The sequence below is a fragment of the Chionomys nivalis genome, chromosome 8 (genome assembly GCF_950005125.1).
Source record: "Chionomys nivalis chromosome 8, mChiNiv1.1, whole genome shotgun sequence".
NCBI lineage: Eukaryota > Metazoa > Chordata > Mammalia > Rodentia > Cricetidae > Chionomys > Chionomys nivalis.
The window spans coordinates 53,299,963-53,319,188 of record NC_080093.1 but is presented as its reverse complement, the minus strand read 5'-3'; the positions used below and the strand labels follow the sequence as shown (position 1 = coordinate 53,319,188).

The following is a 19,226-nucleotide window of genomic DNA, read 5'->3' as shown; positions in this document are numbered from 1 at the left end:
ACATATTGTATTTTATGTGTCTGAGTGTTTTGCCTGCATGTTTTATGTGTATATATGTATGCATGCATATGTGTGTATATGTGTATGTGTGTATTATGTATGTATGTATGTGCATCGTGTGCATGCACCGCCTGTGGAGGCCAGAAGTGGGTCAGAAGTGGGTGTTGGTGCTAGGTCCCCTGGAACTAGAGTTACTGATGGTTGTGAGCCACTATGTTGATGCTGGGAACCAAACCCTGGTCCTCCGGAGGAGCAGCCAGTGTTCTTAATCACTGAGGCATCTGGGCCCCATTGGCCAGTCTTCTTTGAAGGATTTCTGGTTGTGGCATAGGGCCCACACTAGTAGCCTCATTCTTTCTTACTACCTTCCTTAGAGACCCATCTCCAAACCCTGGTTAGGACTCTGCTGGTTGTTCAGCAACTACTGCTGTGTCAGTGTGGAAATTTACCACAAATGTCCAGCAGGTGGCAGTGCTGTGCTTGAAGGGAGGCGCACTGTTTCCTTACTTATGCCAAATCCGCTGGTTGGCAGGTGGCAGGGTGGGCTGCTGGGCACAGCTGGGGTGAATCCAGTGCTCTGAGGGGGGGCCTTATTCTAAATACTCATACCCAGTCCTCCCCAGAGGTGCTTGAAGCAGTAAATTTGGGTGAGTCCCCAAGAACACATTTTTCTGAAAGTTGGAAAGTGGGAAAACTGGAGAGTCTGAGACAGGGTTATGTCCTGATTTTGGTTTGCTCTCTGATCTCCATCCTCTTGGAAGCTGTGTCCAGTGAACCCTGCACAGGACAGAGTCTGGATTCCACCCTTTGGAAACATTTAGTTTCTCTGCATGAAGGGAACACCTCTCTTGTTTTAGAACTGTCTACTGGGTGTTTGCAAACTTAAGTATCCACACAGCTACAGGCAGACACCTGTATGCTTCACTTCAGACCACGCATGGTTCTCACCTGCTGTCCCAGAAGTGTCCTTGATGGCCAGAGGGTTCGTCCTGAGTCTACACTGGACCCCGTTGGTGTGAAAACCTGTGTGCCCTCTGGTCCCTTTGCCCTCCTGGGGTTCCTTCAGACTCTGGGAAAGTTGTTTTCTAGATTATGCCGGGCCCTGAGGAAACCCAGGTGTGCATTTGACAGGACTGGCACCACGCAGCTGCCACTGTGCTCTTGACACTGTGTCCTGTGAGGTGGCCTGTGATGACCACTTTCTGTGACTAGTGGCACCCTAGTGAGCTCCAGATATCCGCCATTGCTGCTCCTTCCCTGCTGTAATGAACTCGTCGTGGGGTTGATCCCTGAGACCTCTAGTCCATGCGCAATCTCACCTGTATCTCTGGTTTTGACATTGCTCGTCAGTATTGATTATTGTCCTTGCCCTGTGGAGACTCTCCTCTGTTTTGCCTCTACTTGGGTACACACCAGACAGGAAAGCTATGCTTGTTTCCTTTTTTATTTATAGCAAGGTAGACTCATAGGTTTCTCTTTTCTGCCAGCTATTCTTGGATAACACCTGGTGTTGGGATCTGTCTGGACCCGTGGCTGCCCCCTTGGAATGAATCTGAACATTGTTTAGTTGTTCTTATTGTTTCTGTGACAAGTGCCTGGCAGAGCAGTTTAAGGACAGGAAGATTTATTTGGCTCACAGTGTGAGGGCACACACAGTCCATCATGGCGGGGAAGGCATGGCGGCAGGTGTGTGAGGCAGCTGGTCACATTGCAGCCCTGTGGGGAAGTAGGGAGACGAACACCAGTGCACAGCTCACTTTTTCTTTTTATTCGGTCTGGAACCCCAAGCCGTGGGATGGCACCAATCACATTTATGCCTCAATAAACCTAATGTAGAAACTCCCTCACAGACCTGTCCAGAGGGCTGTTTCCATAGTGATAATACATACCAGCAAGTCAGCAGTCAGTGAAAGTATCACAGGCATGTTCCTAACCTTCTTTTTGGATACACAATTACCTCAGGTTGTTTTGTGGTAATTTTCCTGGGGAGATCCGTCACAAACATCTATTGACCCTGACTGATACGGACAGTGACAGACCAAAATAAGGATATCACTGAATTTTAACTTAGTAAATTAGTAGTTTATTGGAGGTTTTTTTAAATAGGAGTATGAGTGAGAGATCAGTTACATGACCAGGGATGACCCAAAGGCAGCTATGTCACCAAAACTCACCCAATCATGGGCAATGGCTCATGAAAGCTGGGACCCTGGAGCTCCCTGCACAGCTTGCAACCAGTTTGACAGGACAGAAGGTCTCTTCTGGGCAGCCCTGCTGGGTTAAGAGCATCTCAGAAATCCTGACAGCTTGTATGACTTTAGAGAGAGAGGGGCCTGTGCATTTGCTCAGTTTCAGGGACATCCTGAGAATTATGAATTGTTTGCTTCCTCCCCCTTAATGAACCTCCCTTTAGAATCTTCTGAGTCTTAAGGAGTTTCACCTCTGATAATGGAATGTCTCAACTCAAGAAATTACGACACAGCACAGGCTCCTCTTCTCCTTTTCCTGCCTCAGACTATTTCTGCAAGACCTTACCTCTCTATAGTGCAGCATGGCTACTGGGCGACTGCTGGCAACAAATCTTCCTTAGCCAGAGTTTGAGATGTATGCATACTTGTGTGTGTGTGTATACTCTCTCTCTCTCTCTCTCTCCTCTCTCTCTCTCTCTCTCTCTCTCTCTCTCTCTCTCTCTCTCTCTCTCTCTCTCCCTCTCCCCCTCTGGGACCCAATGCCGCCATAATCTATGATGCTTAAACGTCTTACCAAAAATTGACATGGTATAGTCAGGTATGGAGAGTCACAACTGTGATCCTAACATCTAGGAGACTGAGGCTGGGGATTGACTTTGAGTTCCAAGTCATCCTGGGCTGCAGAGTAAGGCCCTGTCTGTCTTATTTACATTTCTATTGCTGTGACAAAACACCATGATTATGCCATCTTATAAAAGAAAGCCTTTAATTGGCTTACCATTTTAGAGGACTACAGTCCATGCTGGGCAGAGTAAAGGCATGGCAGCAGTAACAGCTGAGAGCTCACATCTGGATCTATAAGCAGGAACAGAGAGGGGTGGGAAGAGACTGGGAATGCCATGAGTCTTTTGAAAACTCACCTTCCAGTCCTTCCCAAACACTTCCACCAACTGAGGGCCAAGCATTCTAACATTCAAGCCTGTGGGGGCATGTTCATTCAAAACACCATATTGTCTCGAAGTAAAGTAATATAAAGACACATTTGTGCCCCCTTCCCGAAACTCTGAATCACCCATGTCATTTGTGACCCTATACCATGGACGTGTTGCACAAATAGTTGTTCTGCTCTTTTGTTTGGGAAACAATGATAAGAAGAAGTCTGTGCATGTTTAGTCCAAATGTGATATTTATCCTGAATACTTTTTATCTGTGGCTGATGGTCTCCTCAGTTTCAGAGGGCCAGCTGTCCCCACTTCCATCTGTATTTCTCTGTATGTCACAATTGTGCATTCATCCAGGTATGATGCTTAGATCTCTAATCTCAGTACTTGGAAAGCAGAGGCAAGAGAGTCACCACAAGTTTAAGCCAAGCCTGGTTTACATATAATGAGTTCCAGGCCAGCTGTGTTATATAGTGAAACTCTAGCCCCCATCAATCAAAAAGAAAATTGCAGGTTTATGCTAATACCCCATACCAGGGTCTGGGGAGATGGCTCAAGAATTAGGAGCACTGACTGCCCTTCCCAAGGACCTGAGTTCAGTTTCCAGCATCCACATAGTGGTTCCCAACTCCAGTTCCAGGAGAGCAGATGCCCTCTGCTGATCTTCTCAGGTACTGCATGCGTGTGGTACACACATACACACACAGAACATTCATACACATAAAGTTAATTAATTAATCCCCATACCAAGCCAGCACCACAAGGGTTGTATTTTAGCTTCTCTCTTCAGCACAGAAAAACCAGCCCAAGTTCCTCACCTGTACACACCTTTGCTCAACTCTGACTAGCGACGGTGATGAAGAGGCTAGCAACAGTGATGGAGAGGCTAGCAACAGTGATGGAGACGCTAGCAAAGGTGATGGAGAGGCTAGCAACAGTGATGAAGAGGCTAGCAACAGTGATGGAGAGGCTAGTGACGGTGATGAAGAGGCTAGCGACGGTGATGGAGAGGCTAGTGACGGTGATGGAGAGGCTAGCGACGGTGGTGGAGAGGCTGGCGACGGTGATGGAGAGGCTGGCGACGGTGATGGAGAGGCTAGCGATGGTGATGGAGAGGCTAGTGACGGTGATGGAGAGGCTAGCCACGGTGAAGAAGACGCTAGCAAAGGTGATGGAGACACTAGCAAAGGTGATGGAGACGCTAGTAAAGGTGATGGAGACGCTAGCAAAGGTGATGGAGACGCTAGCAACGGTGATGGAGAGGCTAGCAAAGGTGACTCTTTAATGAAGTGCCTGGCAGAATAGTGATCCTGTGGGTATGGGTATCTGTTCTATGTTTTTGTGTTTTTTCCCATGCATTTTCTGATTTTAATTGTTTCTAAACAGTAAGCATGCAAATGGATGAAACACACAAAGGGGGTCCTTGGGGACGCTCTCCCCAGACTGTCCATACATGGTGCCTGTATTTCTTCTCCTAGTGTCCATCATATTTTGACCCTGGTTAAAATGGTGACAGCATCCTGAGGATGCAACTGCAAACCTCCTGATTTCAGATTACCTGGGGGAGGGGGTAATGAGTCTGGATTAATTGCTCAGTGAGCCTGTAGTAACTGAGTCCTCTTTACTGACTAGAGAGCAATTAAATTAAGCTGCTACAAAATGCTGTCTCTGCAAAGCCTTCGAGGAGAGCTGATTATCCAAATTGTGTCTTCAGTTTAAGGAGCAAAATTCTCAGTTCAAACTGGTTGAAGAAAACAGGGAGACAAAAAAATTAGGCCTTATTTTAATGTCTCTGAACAACCCCAAGAGCAGTGTAAAGGAGGTGTAGCTCAGAACAGTCCCAGCAGGGCTCTGTGGATTATTCTATGGGCCTCCCTGGCTCATTGTCCCTCCCTCAGGTTCTTGTGGCTGTTCTCTTCTTTGCTCCCCTTGGAGTGCTAGCTCCAGCAGCTGTGAGTGCGAGTGCCAGCTCCAGCAGCTGTGAGTACTAGCTCCAGCAGCTGTGAGTACTAGCTCCAACAGCTGTGAGTACTAGCTCCAACAGCTGTGAGTGCCGGCTCCAGCAGCTGTGAGTGCCGGCTCCAGCAGCTGTGAGTGCCGGCTCCAGCAGCTGTGAGTACTAGCTCCAACAGCTGTGAGTGCGAGTGCCAGCTCCAACAGCTGTGAGTACTAGCTCCAACAGCTGTGAGTGCGGCTCCAGCAGCTGTGAGTGCCGGCTCCAGCAGCTGTGAGTGCCGGCTCCAGCAGCTGTGAGTGCCGGCTCCAGCTGTGAGTAAGTGCCAGCTCCAGCAGCTGTGAGTGCCAGCTCCAGCAGCTGTAAAGAATGTTACTTTCCCTCAAGTCCTGACAGCTGTACTGGCCTCCTGAGTCTGCTTGGGCTCAGAGCGGTTCCTCCCCAAGCCTTATCTGCAGTGATGGGGATGACAGCTGCATAGCTGTGTCCTGTCCTGCAGGATAAGGTGCACCTGGACCATCTGAACCAACAGGAGCTGGGCAGGCAATCCTGGAGACGAGGAGGTGCTTGAGTGAAGTGGGGCCGCCAGGCAGGCAGGCAGAGCAGCAGTATCTCCTGTCGGATCCATCTAGTCAACAGTGAGAGTGTCAGGGGGACATGGCACTATAAATGGATGTTTTTCGAGTGCTTTTAACGACCACTGTCTACTTCTCCCTGTCCTCTTTGCAGAGTGGCTCTTGTTCCCATTGACACTGCTGAGGTAAAGTGTACTCTGTACACTGATCAGAGATAGTCTGTTGATCCAGGGCCAACATCATCATCCGCAATGACTTTGTCCTTGGTGTGGCATACCTTCCTCCCCCTGTGAAGTCACTGACTGGCGGAGGTGTCCAGTCACCTGTGCAGGGACCTCCCTGCCCCTTTGAACTAGGATGTGATGCTGTACCTATTTTGGGGGCCCAGTATCATGTGATCTTCTATGTCCTTGTCCTCTGTGACTTATACAAACCTGTGAGAGGGACACTAGTCCCACTAATGACAAGGACATCCAAAACCTTGAAGGTGAAGGCCAAGCTAATGGAAGGTCTGGGATGCAGTCCAAGTGTGTTTGACCTCGTAGATACCTGGGCTATAATTACTGTGTCAACCCCTAGGAGGACTTGGAAGGGATGGATCACATGGTGGGCCTGCCCTACCTATGGAAGATTGGATTGCATTCAAATGCAGCAAGAAGCTGTGCTTGCATGCGGAAGGACAAGTGCAGGCCTCCTTGCACACAACATAAGGCTAGGACTCTTAGCATCTCCATGGCCAATAACGTAGAACTGAGCGTCCTGACCTCCATTTCACAGAACTCAGCCCCCAAGTCAGAAAAAGACCCATTTATCTGTTGGACAATGTGTCTTTCTGGATCTGTATGGAAAGAACCATGAGGCCCCTTCCAGACTCCTTGCCCAAGAACAGAGTATAGGTTTCCAACTGGGCAAGGATTCCCTCTCTTTACTCTTAGCTGGAAGCCTGGGACCTTCCCAATCCTTGGTGTGCAGGGGTGTGATATCTGTGGGCCTCAGTCTACAGGACTGGGTGGGATGAGGTCTGCCAGGGGCCCTGCAATGCTTTTGAACAAATGATAGGGTACTGGGCAGAGGCTTGTGCCCTGAGCAACCTTAGGTGCCAAGTCTCTCTCAACATCTGTGTCTCAGTCCTAGACAGCAGGGGGCGCTGGAGTCTCATGCACCCTCTGTCTCAGGCCCAGCCCACAGGGGCACTAGGGTCTCTTTTTCAGGACTGACCAGCAGCAGCCACTGAGGTCTCACTTAGTTTCTTGTCTCAGGCCTGCAGGTACGGCCATGTCCAGCATCTGGAACATCTGCTCTTCTATGGCGCGGACATGAGTGCACAGAACGCCTCGGGAAACACGGCTCTGCATATCTGTGCTCTCTACAATCAGGTCAGTGGCATGCACATCCCTCATCCTAACCCCAGGGTGCACTGGTGGCTGGCCTGGGTGTCTCTGTAACCTTTTCCTGCTGCCTTAATGGGAACCAGAGACTGGTGAAGCTGTGCATAACTCAGGTCACATCCCAGATCTACAGTCAGCCCTGTGCAGTGCCAATGACCCGGGCTGCTTGTTTTTTGGGAGACACAGGAGGAGCTGGGACCGCCTGTTTCCTTGGCTGAGTGCCAACTTTGCTTGGTCCAGAAGCTTGGCACTGGGTAACCCCCGCCTGTATTCTTTTCACTTGTGGTTAAATGTGCATAACAAATTCTCATGAACATTGTAGCCACACAATTCTTTGACATTAAGTGTATTCGTGGTGCTGTACAGCCATCCCCACTACCCACCTCCAGAACTTCTCATCCTCCCAGACTGAATCTCTGTCCCCAGTGAAGCACGATTAATAAAAACTCAGGGTCAGAAATTGGGGTTCAACCTGAAGATCCAAAAAGCAAAAACATCCAGCCACTGGCTCTTACCTTGACCTCAGTGTGAAAGGCAGGCAATCCTGCCTCTGGGACTCTCAGGAGACTGTGTGCCTGAGAGCTGTTTCCTCCCATTTACAATCCTCTCTTAGGGCTGGGATTTAAGGTGTGCACCACCATCATTAAAGGCATGCACCGCCCAGTTTCTATGGCAACTAGTGTGGCTACTGGGATTAAAGGTGTGTGTTACCATAATCCAGTCTGTAAGTTGACTAGTGGGACTGTTTTACTTTCAGATCTTCAGGCATTCTTTATTTATTAAAATATAGTTGAAATGCCACTGCACCCTGGAACTACTGACCCCTGACCCCTCCCCAGCCCTCATTACCTTATTCTGCTTTCTGCTGGGTTTGAGGACTTGAGGGGCCTCTGAAGACTAGAATCCTGCAGGAGCTGGCCTTCATGACCAGCTTCTTCCACTCAGCACTGTGTTCTCATGGTCCCTACCTGTGGTGACGAGGGACAGGTGTTCTTCCTTCTGAAACTTGTTTTCACATCACTGAGGGATGGGCACTTTTGCTCACCCTCTCTTCCATGGGTAGATACCTGGCTTGTTCTGCCTTTGGCTATTGTCGTTGTGTTGCCCTGAACCCAAGTGTGCAGACTCAGGCTCTAGCCTCAGCTTTCTTTGGTCTCCATGTGGACAAACTCATAAGCAGAACTCAAGGTACTGCACCCCTCCCCCAAGTCCCTGTGTTAGACTCTGGTGATGTTAGACTCTGGCGTTCTGGAAGCCCCAGAGGGAGACGCCTTGGTGGCTGGAACTTGGATCCTGGACCATGACTACCCTGAGGTAGATATGGAGGAGAAATGAGACTCATGTCCCCCGGGAAGGCTGAAAATAGTGTTGCTTGGAGGGTGTGGGCGGACTGCAGGGTCAGCTTCAGTGAGTAGAGAGGGTATCAGTGTCCTTGGTGCTCAAGGTCACGTTGACGTAGCACAACCCACTGAAGACCCCTACTTTCTTATTTCCCTTCTCTGACTTCACAAAACCTGAAGCCTGGGACTGGTGACCCGTAGACATGACCCAGGCAGCCCAGCAGAGGGACTGGGGAAAGCCTCAAGCCTCTCCCTCTTTTAGGTTGGAGGTATCTCAGTGACGAGGCTCTGCCGGACAACACTGGGGTCTAGCTTCTAGTTGCTCTTCCAATCTCGCAGCCATAATCCTATCCCATTGCTAGCAGTGACTCTGGATAACAACTCAAGCCTAGGGCTGGAGAGATGGCTCAGAGGTTAAGAGCACTGCCTGCTCTTCCAAAGGTCCTGAGTTCAATTCCCAGCAACCACATGGTGGCTCACAACCATCTGTCATGGGGTCTGGTGCCCTCTGCTGGCCTGCAGGCATACAGACAGAATATTGTATATATAATAAATAAATAAATATTTAAAAATAAAAAAAAAAAAAACAACTCAAGCCTAAACCCACACCCAAGTTTGTTCTAGCCCCTAATGGCTAGTTCCAAGTCCACTCTTCTTCCAGCCATCTGGAAAACGACAAACCCCTCAAAACCGTATTCACATGCTCCCCTCCCAGTAGGCCTTCTTTTGACCTTGTCGCTTTTGTGGGTACCTTGCTCAGCAAACCGTGATTAGGCAGGTGGTGTTGGTGTTTCAGCTGGAGTGTCTTGCAGTGGTTCTGACTTGCATGCAGAGCGCATTTACAGTGACAGCAACCCCCAGGTCTACTGTGGAGCTCGGCTGGGGGAACCCTTGCTAAGTGCGGCAATACTCAGCTGCCTTAGAAAACACATCATGAGGCTTAGCTGCGTCTAGGAAAACATCTGCACCCACATCTGCTTTGTAATGATTGCCTGCAATGGGAAAACACAGCTTAATTTCACTCAGTATATTTCAAGCATATTTTAATCACAAAGCATATAGGAAATCACCGTTTTTGTCACTTAAAGTAATTGTGGTCTTTGAAAGGGAGGCTACAGGACTTTATTAGGCCCTGTGTTCTCAGCTGTATAGGAGATTGGTCCTGATGGGGTCCACTCCACAGACCCTAGAGCTGTCTCCATCCCTGGGAAGGTCTCCAGATGGCCATGACTCCCAGGAAAACCTTCCCCCTGCCCCATATACTGTCAGTTGGACTAGAGATAGTTGACTTTCCAGGGTCCATTGGTAAACACCTTCTGCTCTGGTCACCGCCTGGACCCTCCTATCACACATCAGCTCAGCAGCCATAGTACAGCAGGCAGTTTTAGCAAGTCATGGAGAATGACAATACTGCAAGAAAGCCATTTATTCAGTGGGTGCAGGGTGATCTGGCCCATGGACTGTTGGTCACGCTGTGGAGTAGAAGCTACCCTGTCTTTCTCTCCCACCTCACTTATAGATTTGTCCCTCCTCAGGGCTGGGTGACTGCCACCCTACAGGCCAGTGAGCCTGAGCAAGAGTGGGGAGAGCTGTCCCCTCCATAAAGCTGGTCCCTCATCAGGGCAGCCTGCTACCGCCCAACTTCAAACGGTATGCCTGTTCTCTGCATTCTGGGACAGATTCATCCTAGGTGACTAAGCTGGATATTAGCTGCCTGCCCTGTGTCACCTCCAGGGATGCTGCATTGTTCATAGGCTCTGGAGTGGCTGGCCACACAGCCCCTGACACCATGACAAGCTGGGATGTCAGCGAGTGTATCAGAATCTGTCCTCCCCTGGATGGTAGGGGTCTTCAGTCTCTGCCTCAGCCCTTCCCCAGCCTGTAACTGAGTCTGAATTGTGAGTGAAGCTGTCTCAGCACAGCTCTGAGTGAGTCTTGCATAGTTTCCTGGAGCTCACAGGAGCTGTCCCAGGAGTGAAGGGTAACCCAGCCTTTGGCACTAAACACGTATAGTCTTCAGTCTGTCCCCTCTGTATCACCACTTTGCTGACATCTGTGCCCACGACCCCTGTCTATAGATGTGTGGTCAGTGTGGATGCACAGGCTTGGTTATGGATGGCAGAGACCACACCAGCAACATTATATAGGAAGTAGGATTAGACCTGATGCTGAGTTTAGAAGGGCAGGAATCGGGGCAGGGAGAGAAGCGGCCTCAGGGACATAAGGTAGTGACAAGGAGGCCTGGTCCACTGGGATCTATTGAGTGTAAACTGGGACCTGGTTGTGCAGTTGGGCAACCCATATTTTCCTTGAATCCAGAATTGCTAAGAGGCTGAAGTAGAAACCAAACATCTCTGATACCAGGCATGGGGGGAGGGCTCAGCAACTTGAAGCTGTAGTGGTGATGTTGAAGGTACTGATGGTGGTAGCAGTGATGGTGACCATGATGTTGAAGGTGGTATTCATGGAGGTGATGCTGGTGATACTGTTGCTGGTGATAAAGAGGTGATGGTGGGGATGGTGATTATGGTGATAGAGATGCTGTTATGGTGAATATAGAGGGAATGATGATGAGGATGGTGATGATGATAGTGATGGTGGTGATGGTACTTATGGTGAAGGTGGTGCTGATGAGGGTGATGTTGTAGTTGATGATGATGATGGTGGTGGTGGTGATAGTCATGGAGTGATAATGGTTGTAGTAATGACAGTGATGGCGGTGATATTAAGCTTGGTAGTGATGATGGTGCTGGTGGTGGTGATGCTACTGATACTGATTGTCCTTAATTAGCCGCTCCTTAGATCTGGAAGCCCCAGGTATGTAGAATGCTATGCATGCTTTATCAATTTCATCAGGACACTTCTAATAAAAACACACTGTGATCAGAATATTCTTTCCTCTCATGCAATCAACTAATTAGGGCTTTGATTGTAAGCAGCAAATTGATTCTAATCTTTGGGCTCTCTCGCCTCATGCTGGCTTCACAAGAGCTCCAGAGGGAGAAAGCAACACCCTGAATAATGAGGGATCAGAGGAAGCTTAAATACCAAAGGTTACTAGAGCAGCCTAGCTTGTCTAGAAGATAAACACACACCCACACCCACAAGCACACATGCACACAAGCACACACGCACACACACTCATGCACATGCACACACACAAAAGCACACATACACACACGTAACACACATGCACACACGCATACATATGAACATGTACTCCTTCTCTTGGTAGTATGCCTTTTGTATCTGTGTGAAGGGAAGTGTTTTCAGTGCGTTTCTCTATGCCTTGCTGGTTTCTCATGGGATATGTGCCCACTATGTGGCTACTTCCCTGGGGCCATCAGAGGGCCATCATTCCCATAGGCATAATGGCTATTGGTCTCTTAGAATGGACTGCTGTCTGGTGATGAAATGAAGCACTTTAATCAAAAGCAACTAGGAGAGGAATGGGTTTATTTGGCTTACACTTCTAGGACACAGTTTATCACTGAGGAAAGTCAAGGCAGGAACTTGAAGCAGAAACTATATAGGAATGTTGCTTGCTGGCTCACTCAGGTTCATATTTAGCTATCTTTCTACTTTTTAAAGAATTTATTTATTTATTATGCATACTGTGTTCTGCTAACATGTACATGCCAAAAGATGACACATACCTCATAATAGATGGTTGTGAGCCACCATGTGGTTGCTGGGAATTGAACACAGGACCTCTGGAAGAGCAACCTGTGCTCTTAACCTCTGAGTCATCTCTCCAGCCTTAGCTACCTTTCTTATAGCCTAGGACTACTTGCCTAGGGAATAGTGCTGCCCACAGTGGGCTGATCCCTCATATGTTAATTAACAATCAAGACAATCACTGACAGACATTCCCACAGACCCATCTGATCTGGGCACTCTTTCACCTGAGACTCCCTTCTCAGCTGACTCCGTGCTATGTCAAGTTGACAGGTAGAGCCAACTAGGATAGATGGCACTGTGCAGTCTTTCCTCAGAGAGCCTGTGGATACCACTGACTGGTGTTTCCTTCATACTGGTCAGCAGATCCAGGTTATGAAGGGTATAGCTAGGCTTCCATTCCACCTGCCCCAGCCTTTGTGGGCTGGATGGAGCTCAGGGGGTACAGGTTAAGCATATGAAGTAGCCTGGTCCTTTTCGGGGGGTACACTATTAAGATTGCAAACTTACCTTCTGTCTTTGCCCTTTACGTACCTGCCTTTTCCTGAGTGAGTTCATCTTTGGTTTGTGGTTGCCACCACAGGTTATGTTCAAGGATAAGTTAACCTGGAAATGAGGTCCTGCCTCGTGTCTGAACAATGAATGACTCATGACTGTGACATTCTCGTGATGGTGCCTCATGTAGCTGTGCTGTAGGTGTGAAGTCCTGGATTGGTCTTCGCAGTGCTGGCCCTTCTGGACAAACATGGACTGCAACTCTGACTTTATCCTTCTCCACTGTTTGCCAGGCCCAATAGAAACACACCATTGCCAAGCTCCCTGGTGGTATATGCCCCAGCTCATCCCTTACCCATGCCCATGCAAGCTTCTTTGATGGCCGTATTCTCCCTGACACGGTCCATTTCTTCCAGACAGGCCCTATCCGTGTGGCACTTCCAACTCTTCTTTCCAATGGCACTTCTTGGCATCCATGCCTCATACTTCTGGTACCTAGATTCTGTCTTTTAGTGACATCAGCTTTGCCTACCCACAGACTTTGGTGCCTTCTAGAATGTCAGTATTGCCCAGTGTCTCACAATAATGAACCCTGCTCACCTGATGCCCCCCTCCCCATGGTGGCCTCTTAGGAGACCCTCCCTGCTCTGTAACTGATGTCCTTTTCTTTTCTTTTTCTTTCTTTTTTTTTTTTTTTTTTTTTTTTTGGTTTTTCGAGACAGGGTTTCTCTGTAACTTTGGAGCCTGTCCTGGAACTAGCTCTTGTAGACCAGGCTGGTCTCGAACTCACAGAGATCCTCCTGCCTCTGCCTCCCGAGTGCTGGGATTAAAGGCGTGTGCCACCACCGCCCGGCACTGATGTCCTTTTCTATGGAGCTCGAAGCTGAGCTTCATGTGACACCCATCCTGCTTGTCCAGGTCTGACCCCTATTGGTTCATCTCCACCTGCCCCATCACCCATCCTTGCCAAGGCCTCCGATGCCCCGCCCAGGACCACAGTATTCACGGCTCAAGCCCAGCTGTCACTGTATATTTGGGCTCTACTGAACAATTCTGAGACCTGCCCTACAGTACCATCCCATGAGCCCCTTGCACCTAGCTGCTTTTGCAATGTCTCTGCATTTGTCTGTCTGTGGGGATCCTGCCACCTGTGACCACAGCTTCTCTTCTTGTCACACCAGGGATCAACCTATCTGCCTCATCTTCATCAGACACGCCCCATCCTCCTTTGAAGGCCACACAAAGACCTTCAGAACAGCCCAGCCTGAGTTGGCTGCTGCTTGTGTCCCTGCCACCCCCCTTCCCACCACCACCTGTCCCAAGCTCACATGAACCGTGACGCTCTGCTTTGTCCCCAAGGACTGGCATGGCCATTGACTTGTCTACTTCCTACATGCATGGATGACTGTAATTTCTCAGTCTGTCCCTTCACCTGCAAAATAGACAGGATAATGGCACCCCACAGCTCATGGAGCCTGAGACTCGTGGCCCATGGCTAAGTGCAGGGCAGAAAGACTGCCCTCAGGGAAGCTTCATATTTTTAAAGTGTCTCTGAAAATTTGCATGAAGAGAAAACCTGGCAGTAAAATGGTCCTTAGAAGATGAATATAAATTGCTTATGTATTCATACTTCATTGATTTTTTTTTTTTGAGGATGGAAACCTGCCAGATAAGACTCAAGCCATCCAAGAGAGTGCAGGGGAATGGTTAAGCTCTGCATCAATGCCTTCGGGCTGCCCGCCTCACCCGCCTGAAGCTTCAGATTGCCTTGGTTTCTCACCTAACCCTTCATTTCCGTTCTTCTTACTCAATTCAAGCAAAGGCATTCTCACACACTAGTAATTCCTTCTTGTGACCTCTTGTTACTTCAGTGAAGTGCTGTGCCAGGCAAGTGAAGTGAGGGATAGAATACATGTGTGCGCACGTGCGCGCTCCCGTGTACACACACACACACACAACACACACACACACACACACACACACGTTGAAGCATTACTGTTAGTAAGATGCAGAAACCCCTGGCCCTTCAGTTCTGAAGAATGACTGGAACTGTTAACTAAGAATTTGGGGGAGTTCTGCCAGCGTGGCCCTATGATATCAGAGAAATCAGGGCCCCCTCTTGGGGTTCTTGGTTTCATTAGTAAAGGAATGTAACGGCAGACTCAAATGGAAGCTTTTTATTAGAGTTTTGAAGAAAATCTCCAGGGCAGGCAAGCTGTGAACCTCCGCAGCTGCCTGAGGGAGAACGGAGAGACGGGAAAACCCATGCATGGGTTTCAGACATGGAGGACAAGCAGCTGCATGACGGGGACCAGGCTTTAGGAAAAAAGTATGGAAGCCCAGCATACCAAAAGAAAGCATACTCAGACTCTGACCAGCATCCAAAAGGAAGGCACAGAAAAGAGGAAAGACTTTTGAGTCCTGAATCAAAAAAGAGAGCAGACTCAACTAAACCACGTGGAGGATCATAGGGCCTCTGCTAGGTAGAGGGAATTCTGGGAAGGAAAATTACAATATCTCATTAAAGGGATAATTATTCCTTCCATCTCTTTAGCATGGCTTAAAGTAAACCCATCTTCTTAAGGGTGATCTCTCCTTCCTAGGGGTCACTCCTTCTTCCTAGGGATGGCCCCTCCTCCCTTGGGGTATCTCCTCCTTCCTAGGGGTTGCCCCTTAGCCAGACCACCGACCTGCCCAGCTGGAATGGTAGGTCTCCACTCAAGCCAGAGCAGCTGTATTAAAACGGCCTTGGCAGCCTGGCCATCATCAGAAGGGGTAGGTCAGCCTTTTGGGTTGGTTCAATGGGCTCTGGAAACAGCCCCTTTGTGAGTGAGAGTAGAAAGGGCTTCTGGGCTCTTCCCAGGTCCCACCTGGGTGGCTGTGAATAACAGGACCAGGGGAGGCTTTATTCCTAGCTTTTTGTAGTAATGACCTTGAGAATTAAGATACCTTTGAAAGGACTGCAGGAGCCAGGAGGGGTTGCCCAGGAGCTACAGGGGGTTTTAAGCAGCCATGTGGGTTCTGGGAACCAGTCTTGGGTCCTCTGCAAGAGCAGCACCCACTCTTAACCTCTGAGCCATCTCTTCAGCCCCAGCACCTGACATTTTCACACGGGTTCCGGGGCTCAAACTCGCGTCCTCACACGTGCATGGCAATCACTTTATCGACCTCCCCACCCCCAGCAGCCATGTCTCTGGATAAAGTCCATGTCACCAGCTCACAAGCGACTTCCACTTTTCCTTTTTCAGGACAGCTGTGCCAGAGTGCTGCTGTTTCGGGGCGGAAACAAGGAATTGAAAAACTACAACAGCCAGACGCCATTTCAGGTAAAGAGAGCCTCCGACTCCACCGTGGCAGGCTGCCGCTCTGAGGCGGCATAGGGCCAGTGACTGTGGCCACAGTACCTCCTGCGGGAGAATGCACTGCGTGGTTCTGTTTGCCCGTCCACGCAGCCTGCTTCCTTTAGACCGAAAAGTGGCAATAATGCCGAGACTCATCTCTGTAGAAAGCTCTAGAAAGGCAATGAAGTAAGGCCACTTTCAGTTCTGTAGCCGTTGAAAAGTGCTGAGTAAATCGTCTGTCTCAAGGAGGGCAAACTTGATGGGCAGGGGTTTGTCACTTTCTCTGTTCTCCCCTCTACCATCCCAGCGGGGAGGGCGAGCAGCCTCCACTGGGCCTTGCCTGGCACATGACCTTCTGGGAACATACAACTCAGTTCATAATTGTTAATGAATTAGGGAAAAATGCATAGGACACCAAAGTTAGCACCTTAACCATTTAAAAAGGTTTGACAAAACGAATTTGGTGGCATTAAGAGCTTTCAGAATGTCGCTCAGCACTTACTGCCTTCTGGTAAGAGCTCTACCAAAGGAGGTCCTGATCCCACTAAAATGCCACTTCTGTTCCTCCCCCACCACCTAGACAGCCACTCATCTACTTTCTGTCTCAGGGGAACCTTCTCTTCTGGTCAGCTCATACAAAGGGAGCACGTGGGGCATGATGCTGTAGGCTTGACTTCCAGTGAGGATTTAGCCCTCCATTTGATGTTCAACATGGACAACCCACATCTCCTAACACATCCCACTGTAGAGCGGTGTGTTTCCCATGGAGCTTCAGGCCAGATTCCCACATTGAGAGATGCAGAAAGGAAGAGATGAAGGGGTTTTCTTGCCGTACAGGATCAGAGGGTAAATAAAGCCCTCTGTTGGTGACCAGGAACCCTGTAATCCTTGTACTCACCATGTTCTAAAGCAGCTGCTCAGCCTAGACACTGGCCAGTGATGGCTGTTACTTGGCACTGAACTGATGTCATGGTCCTAGAGGCTGTGGTTTACTGGAAAACGAATAAATTCTTCAGGGCTATTCTGGGTCCCCTTTCTCCAGGGGTTTGGAATGTCCTTCCTTGCTGGGGGTTCCAGGATGCCCTGTGCCATTGGTATCAGGTATATTTGTATTGTTTTAAGATTAAGGTCACTTTGTCTTCTCTAGGGACTTTCTTCTTCATGAGGTCATAAGCAGGGTCCTGGGATGCCCCACTGTAGTATCATACACGGTATGAGCTGTCTTGGAAATGTCCACAAGGAAACAAACCTGGACACACACACACACACACACACACACACACACACACGTGCCCAATCATGGCTGTTCTTAGAGAGTTTTCATGTAAATCTAGACAGGAGTCTGCATAGCCTGTCCTCACTAGGAGCTGTGGCCCAGTGTCCTCTTTCCTGTCTTCTTAGAGGTGGCCATGGCAAAGTTGACTACATTGTTGATAGCCCTGTCCCCAGCCCTAAAGGGAAAGGCTGGAAACCCCAGCTCTGATTCGCTGCTGTCCCTGCATCAGCCTCAACCTGAGGAAGACTGTGAGCTAAGTGGTCCTGTCTCATTCTTATGTTTATGCCTAGAGATCCCAAGGGGTATTAAGAGCTCTGCTCTATAAATGAAGGTAAAAGCTGAGTGTGTGGGGTGTGTGTGTATATTCAAGAGCAGGTTCATGTGTGCATAGGTGCACATGCACATGTGTCCTTCCTCAGTACATACTGTCTGTCCTGATTGGGTCTCTCACTTGGTCTTGAATCTATAAATTAGTCTGGACTGGCAGGCCTCAAAACCCCAGGACACCTGCCTTGCACCCCTCAGTGCTGGGCTTGTAGGCACATGCCACCATACCCCCACTTTTTAAAAAATAAGATCTGGAGATCAAACTCAGTTCTTCATGTTGGAGCCATCATCTCCCAAGTCCCCAAATATGTATCTCTTGTCCATCACAACAGTACAGGTGCTGGAGTCAGGCAAGAACCTGGCAGTCTGGGGGAAAGTATTGTCGGCCATACTGGCTAGAAGCCTGTTGTTCTCGCCAAGGGCATGTGGCTGGGGAAGCCGCTCATTTCTATGTCTCTGCTCTCCAAAATTCTGCAAGTCTTATTTGGGATTCAGGCTCTGTGTTCCCATAGAAACAGGGGAGTCGAAGTTGTATTTCTAGACGAGGGACAGGAGCCTGAACTACCCGAAATGTGACTGACAGACGATACATATTTATGTTGGAAAGTAATCGGAGTTGAATCTGCCATCTTGGCCAGGACAATTCGCACCACACTTGAATGACAGCCACTTGCAGGTGATGCTGCTTGCAGGTGCTGGGGGAGATGAGGTCAGCCAGACCACACCCTGCTCCCACCAAGAGCACATCAGGTGGACAGATGGCCAACAAATAAGCAGACATGTACTGTAATATGTCAGGTCTGCTAGACAGCAAGAGAGGCAAAGCATGGTGGGAGAGCAGAGTGAAATGGAGGCTGGTACCCCAGATGGCCTTCGTGACACCAGATCAGAGGCCTGGAGAAAGAGAGGAAAGGAGGGAGACCCTTTGGGTCTCCGACAGAAGGAGATCTGGAGCTGGTGGCTTGTGCAAAGGCCCTGGGGTCAGCCTGTACCTGATTTTAGAACAGCAAGGCTGGCCAGCCAGGGAGGGTGCAGAGCTGGGCACCAGTGGTTGGAAATGAGCAGGACTATAAGGCTTTGCAAGGGCTTTGGATCTGATTCTGTGTGCATGGTCAGCAGAGCAGAAGGATGAAAATCAATCATTCATTGTGAGAGCCAGTCACTGTGCCACATGATTGGCAGTGTGGATGAGATCTTAGAGCATAAATGAGTTGTCTGGACTCCGAGACACATTATAGAGCCCACTGTCAATGTATGGGACAGTGGAATTGCAATTTTAAGAAATGAGAATCCAGACCTGAGTCCCATAACCTTGTATCCCGAGTGCTCAGTGGGACTGGGAGTCATTCATTCACAAAATTGGTTCCTGTGCTGCTCAGTAGTGATGGGCAACCTGATAGGATCTAGACTCACACAGTAGACAAGTCTCTGGGCACAGCTGAGGGAGTGTCTAGACTGGGTTAACTGGGGTGGAAAGATCCCTGAATGTGGGGGCACCATCCCATCATTGGGGGCTCCAGACTGAATGAAAGGAGAAAGTGAATTGAAGCCTCTGCTTCCTGACTGCAGACACAATATGTCCAGACACCCCACACTCCTGCCGCCATGCCTTCCCCACCCAACTCATTCGCTTTGTGCTACCCTTGCTTCAGCCACACAAGCCTCTTCCCTTTCCCAAGCATATGAACACATCCATGCCTCAGGACCTATGTGTGAGCTGGC

The 19,226-nt window shown here is 49.2% G+C and overlaps 1 protein-coding gene across 6 annotated transcripts in view; it reads left to right on the top strand.

Annotated features, from left to right (window-relative positions):
- Positions 1-19,226, top strand: part of Shank2 (SH3 and multiple ankyrin repeat domains 2) — a 441,540-nt gene that overhangs the window by 96,716 nt on the left and 325,598 nt on the right. For all 6 annotated transcript variants that reach the window (XM_057777152.1, XM_057777154.1, XM_057777151.1 and 3 more), the window contains exons 9-10: positions 6,919-7,035; positions 15,809-15,886. In XM_057777152.1, the coding sequence (XP_057633135.1) occupies positions 6,919-7,035; positions 15,809-15,886 (195 nt within the window). The remainder of the gene's footprint in view (positions 1-6,918; positions 7,036-15,808; positions 15,887-19,226) is intronic.